This window comes from Homarus americanus, unplaced genomic scaffold (genome assembly GCF_018991925.1).
Source record: "Homarus americanus isolate GMGI-L3 unplaced genomic scaffold, GMGI_Hamer_2.0 scaffold8813, whole genome shotgun sequence".
In the NCBI taxonomy this organism is placed as follows: domain Eukaryota; kingdom Metazoa; phylum Arthropoda; class Malacostraca; order Decapoda; family Nephropidae; genus Homarus; species Homarus americanus.
Window position 1 is genome coordinate 1 of NW_024756451.1, and position 5,968 is coordinate 5,968.

Consider the following 5,968-nt stretch of genomic DNA (forward strand, 5'->3'; position numbering starts at 1 on the left):
GTATATATATATATATATATATATATATATATATATATATATATATATATATATATATATATATATATATATATATATATATATATATATATATATATATATATATATATATATATGTATATATATTTCATTAGCCCAATAAAGCATGAAATATATATGGATCCTCGTTTTTCGAAGCCGGATTTGGTAAAACGTTACTCTGACCACCTACGTGATACGGGTGATCCCCATTTGAGGTTCACGGCGCCATAAGCTCGTTGAACAGGCTTTGTGTGAAATATAACAAAGTCTAGGGCTGCTTTTAGTATCCTAGTGGTCCAGCGGTTAGCGTTCCCCGGTCACAGTCATAGGCTTGTGGGCCGTGGGTTCGAATCCTGGCGGGTTGAGGTGTTAATTATATATATATATACTGTATATATATATATATATATACTTCATTTTTAGTCCATATAACACGTGGACTTTGAACATATAATCAGCGACCTCACCAGCAAGGAATCGAACCCTCGACCTACTGGGTGGAACTAGGGAACGCTTACCGGCTAGGCCACAAGGACACTAAAAGCAGTTCTAGACTCTGTTATATTTCACACAAAGCCTGTTCATCGAGCTGATGGCGCCGTGAACCTCATTGGGAAACTGCCCGTGCCTCTTATGTGGTGTCAGTAGCATTTTACCGAATCCAGCTGGTATGAAACGCGAGGTACATATATATACTTCATTTTTAGTCCATATAACACGTGGACTTTGTGGCCTAGCAGGTAAGCGTTCCCTAGTTCCACCCAGTAGGTCGAGGGTTCGATTCCTTGCTGGTGAGGTCGCTGATTATTTATATATATATATATATATACCTACTGTATTTCTGTGTGTGTGTGTCTTACACAATATTAAAACAATTCTTAAAAAAATTTTGAAGCGGCCTAGAAAACAGTGCGTTAATGTTCGAAATAAGGCAAACAGAATATTGGGTTTTATATCTAGAAGTTTAAGTAACAAGAGTGCAAAGGTCTCATTGCAACTATATCTTGCGCTAGTCAGGCCACACCTCGATTATGCGGTTCAGTTCTGGTGCCCCTATTATAGAATGGATATAAATTCACTAGAGTCGGTGCAGCGAAGAATGACGACAATGATTCCGGGACTTAGAAACCTTCCATATCAGGATAGGCTAAAGAAATCTTACCTTGCATTCCCTAGAAACACGAAGAGTGCGGGGAGATATGATAGAAGTATTTAAGTGGGTGAAAGGAATCAATAAAGGGGATATAGATAAAGTTCTTATAATATCCGAGCAGGATAGGACTCGGAGCAACGGATTCAAGTTGGATAAGTTTAGGTTTAGGAGGGAGATAGGAAGAAACTGGTTCACAAATAGGGTGGTGGACGAGTGGAACAAGCTTAGCAACTTTGTAGTAAGTGCGGGAACTCTGGAAAGTTTCAAAAGGAGGCTAGATAGATTCATGGATGATAGAGAGTGGTAATAACTCTCGACAGGAGCTGCCATGCACAGGCCAACCGGCCTATTGCAGACTCCTTATTTTCTTATGTTCTTATGTTCTTGGCAGAAGCAACTGCGAGACTTGAGATGGACGTCCTCGTAATGGAAGCCTTGTATCAATAGCGAGGTCATCCTAAAACTGTATCTTGCTCTTGTGAGACCACACCTGGATTACGCAGTTCAGTTCTGGTCACCGTATTACAGAACGGATATAGAATCCTTGGAAAGAATTCAGAGGAGAATGACAAGACTAATCCCGGGCATTAGGAACCTTGAGTATAGAGACAGGTTAAAGCATCTTAATTTGCACTCCCTCGAGAGACGTAGAGGGAGGGGCGACCTGATAGAGGTGTACAAGTGGAAGGCAGGGCTAAACAAAGGGGACATTACAAAGGTACTCAAACTATCCAACCAGGAGCGAACTCGTAACAATGGTTTTAAATTAGACAAATTTAGATTTAGGCCGGAAATTGGTAAACACTGGTTTGGAAACAGAGTAGTGGATGAATGGAACAAGTTACCAAATATCATCATTAACTCAAATACGCTGAATAGCTTCAAACATAGTTTGGATGCTTATATGAGCAAAAGGGGTTGGGTGTAAACGGGACTGCCCAGTATGGGCCAATAGGCCCGCTGCAGTTTCCTCCATTCTTATGTTCTTATGTTAATACAAAGTAAAGCCATACATTTGTGATATGGCTTCCTGTGGACACCTGCTGTCTCTAGGGATTTTTTTTTACGGGATTAGCCCACCCGGGCACAGGTCACTGACCCACATCAGGGTCTGGGGGATATAATAATAATAATAATAATAATAATAATAATAATAATAATAATAATAATAATAATAATAATAATAATGAGTAGCAATTATTAAAAAATAATAAAAATTAAATAATAATAATAATAACCATAAATAAATACAAAAACGAAAATAAATCAAGATTGAGAAACGATATACAGTATGTATGTTGTGTTGTCAATAGTAAGAGAAACAATTGAGACCCTGCAATTGTGTGTAAATGAAGCAAAAAGTCAGTCAACAACCTGCTACTTGGTCACAATTTTTGTTGTGCCATATGGCAGCTGGGTCTACCATTACACAATACATTACGCTTTCAATATCTTCCCAGGCGGTAGTACCTCCCTGTTTTATAGTTGCCAGCTACCTACTACCTACTGTCCCTAGGGACTTAATCTCACTTTCCTTTACTGTATCTATTAGCCTGGTCAGTAACTACTCCTTAGTCTGCACTCACCCCTGAAAATGCGAATTGCACGAAAGCGCATGGGAAGTTCGTGTTCATTTTTTCCTATGTGGTCCGGATCACGCACACCTACCTTTACAGTGATTTATCTAATTGAAAAAAAAATTAAATAAATAAATAAATATATATATATATATATATATATATATATATATATATATATATATATATATATATATATATATATATATATATATATATGCTGATAACCACAAGGAAAAAGAAAACACGAAGTTCCCAAGCGCTTTCGTGTAATTCACATCTTGGGAACTTCGTGTTTTCTTTTTTCTTGTGGTTATCAGCATATACCTGGATCATGCGCACCTACAGTGATTTATTTGCATATATATATATATATATATATATATATATATATATATATATATATATATATATATATATATATATATATATATATATGTGTGTGTGTGTGTCTGTGTGTGTGTAGTTTTATGTCATTCATTATAATTCTGACTGCAGGTACAGAGACATACCTCATTAAGTTGAAGGCCTCTGACACACTGGCCACTCTGCGCTCCTACCTACGATCGTATCGCGGGGACCACGAGGAGTTCGATATTGTCAGAACCTATCCCTACCAGGTGAGTCATTTGAAATATATGTTTACACCTTACATTTGTAAATGCACACAAAAGAAACAGGATGCATTTATAAGTAGATAAAATAGTGCAGATGCTAGATGTGGAATGTGCAGAATAACAAGGTAATTGGGTAAAAATAAAAACAGTGGGTAAACAGTGCTTGTGAAATTAGCGTGAAAATGTGGTTGATGATAATGAGGAATTTAACAATGCATGGAGAAAATACAACGATCGTCCGCTGAACGTGAATTTTGAATGTGACGGCAGTTTCAGTATAGAGACCATGACGGAGGATTGAATGAGAATGGTTGAAGGAAACGATTAATAAAATAAAGAATGGAAATGCTTCTGGTAACTCTGGATTCGTTGCCTCACGTGAGTGACGTGACGATAATGACAGAATTAACTAATGCAACTTTGATGGAATGTGTTGTTCTAACTGACAGGCTGAATGGCGTGAACTTAAGAAATAATATAATAGGGGCTTAAAGCAGTTACGTCAGGTTGGGAGAGGTGTGGAAAATTTAAAGGGAAAGAAGAGTCACAAATGAAAAGACTTTTGAATTCATCCCAGACAGGTGATGGCAAGTCAACTACAAGAGAATGTTTCAGAAATGAGAGAAAGCTTTTGACAGGGTGTCACATGAGAAAGTTGGGGGTCAAGGAGAGTCTTGTTTGAGTAGTTATGGAATTGCATGAGAACTCAAGAACCTCTATGAGAGTAAATGGCAAGGAAATAAGGAGCTCATCAATGGCTTGTCTTGAGCCTCATTGTGTTTATCGTGGTGCTAGAGGCAATATCTTGATATTTTAGGACTGGTCTGACCTAGGAGTTGTTGTGTACTGACGACTTATCGTGGCATAGTTTCTTGAAGAAGCGTAAACTAAGAGCACTTACTTATACCTAGTTCATTGCTCCCAGGTGTGCAGGGTAGTGGTTTAGATACATGGGTCTGCCTGTGATGTAGGATAACTTTTGGAACTTGATCAAGAGAATTAACAACCATGCCGATGAATATATAACAATAAGAGCAACAGAGTTTTGCATGTGTATATATATATATATATATATATATATATATATATATATATATATATATATATATATGCTGATAACCACAAGGAAAAAGAAAACACGAAGTTCCCAAGCGCTTTCGTGTAATTCACATCTTCAGGGGTGAGTACAGACTAAGAGAAGTACAAAACAAGGTGTATATATACAGAGGAGGGTGAGATCAGGTCCACAATGGTCAGGTATTAGGTAATGACCCTACTAATCTTTAAAAAGCACCGCAACGGTCGGTAGTCAGGTCAGAGGGTAAGGTGACCCAACCCAATCTCACTTCTCACCTGGTTACAAATCTTCTTAATTACAAAATTGTCCAGTTTGTACATGCCATTAATGATAACCACAAGGAAAGAAGAAAACATATACCTGGATCACGCGCAACTACAGTGATTTACTTGCGCATATATATATATATATATATATATATATATATATATATATATATATATATATATATATATATATATATATATATATATATATATACATATATATACATATATATGTGTGTGTATGTGCGTGTCTATATATATAAATATGTGTGTGTGTGTGTGTGAGGTTATTGTAGCATTCATCCATTCTAAAGAAAATAGTTTTATGTAACTTAATACTATGTGTTGTGACCCAGGTGTTAGATCAAGGAGGAGCCACCATGGCCGAGCTGGGTCTTACTCCAAATGCCGCCTTGCACCTCAAGCCTGCTTCCAGACCTCACCCACCAGAGTCCCTCTCCCTCCAGACCAATACAGCTCCAACTGCTGTCTCTATTACCTCAGCTATGGCTAACAGTCATACCTACAACGTGAGTACTCTGGTGAGTGCAGCGGCAGGAATCCAGACGTCTTCGACCACAACTTTTACAGCACCAGTCTCCCGCCGGGTACCCTCGCCTGCCCTACCACAAATACCCCCTAACCTGCACCCAGACCTGCCTCCGCCACCCGTGCCCATCCTCTGCTTTCCTGACTCACAGGACACTACCTCCGACAGAGAGTCATAACGTTTCATGAAATCATGGTAAACTTTCCTTATGGAAAATTTTGTACTGCTGCAATGTGGTACATCAAATTGTATTAATATTATAAACCTGTTGAATGTACTAGAAAAAACATCAAAGGCTAGAGCAGTTTGGATGTAATTTTTACTAAATATTTAAGCCCTCAATATCATTATATATATGTATGTATATATATATATATATATATATATATATATATATATATATATATATATATATATATATATATATATATATATATATATATATATATATATATATATATATATATATATATATATATATAGGTTATAAAGGAACCATTGTAATATGATGCTATAATGTAACTCAGGATCAATCTAGTCAGTAAATCATCAAAATAACTACACAAAATAGTCTACCAGAAAATTATACAGAAGAGTCTATACTATAAATTAATCTACTTAATATATAGTCATTCCTTATGTACGTATATCTGAGAGATGTCGCCCTAGCACCCTTACGCATTTTGTAAGATATTTAGATGTAAAT

The 5,968-nt window shown here is 36.7% G+C and overlaps 1 protein-coding gene across 1 annotated transcript; it reads left to right on the forward strand.

Annotated features, from left to right (window-relative positions):
* Positions 1-3,249: 3,249 nt before the first annotated feature.
* LOC121856840 lies at positions 3,250-5,571 on the forward strand (the record flags this gene model as incomplete). Its single annotated transcript, XM_042352583.1, has 2 exons — positions 3,250-3,371; positions 5,069-5,571. Coding segments are annotated over 2 exons (494 nt in total), but the record flags the coding sequence as incomplete, so codon positions are not given.
* Positions 5,572-5,968: the final 397 nt, after the last annotated feature.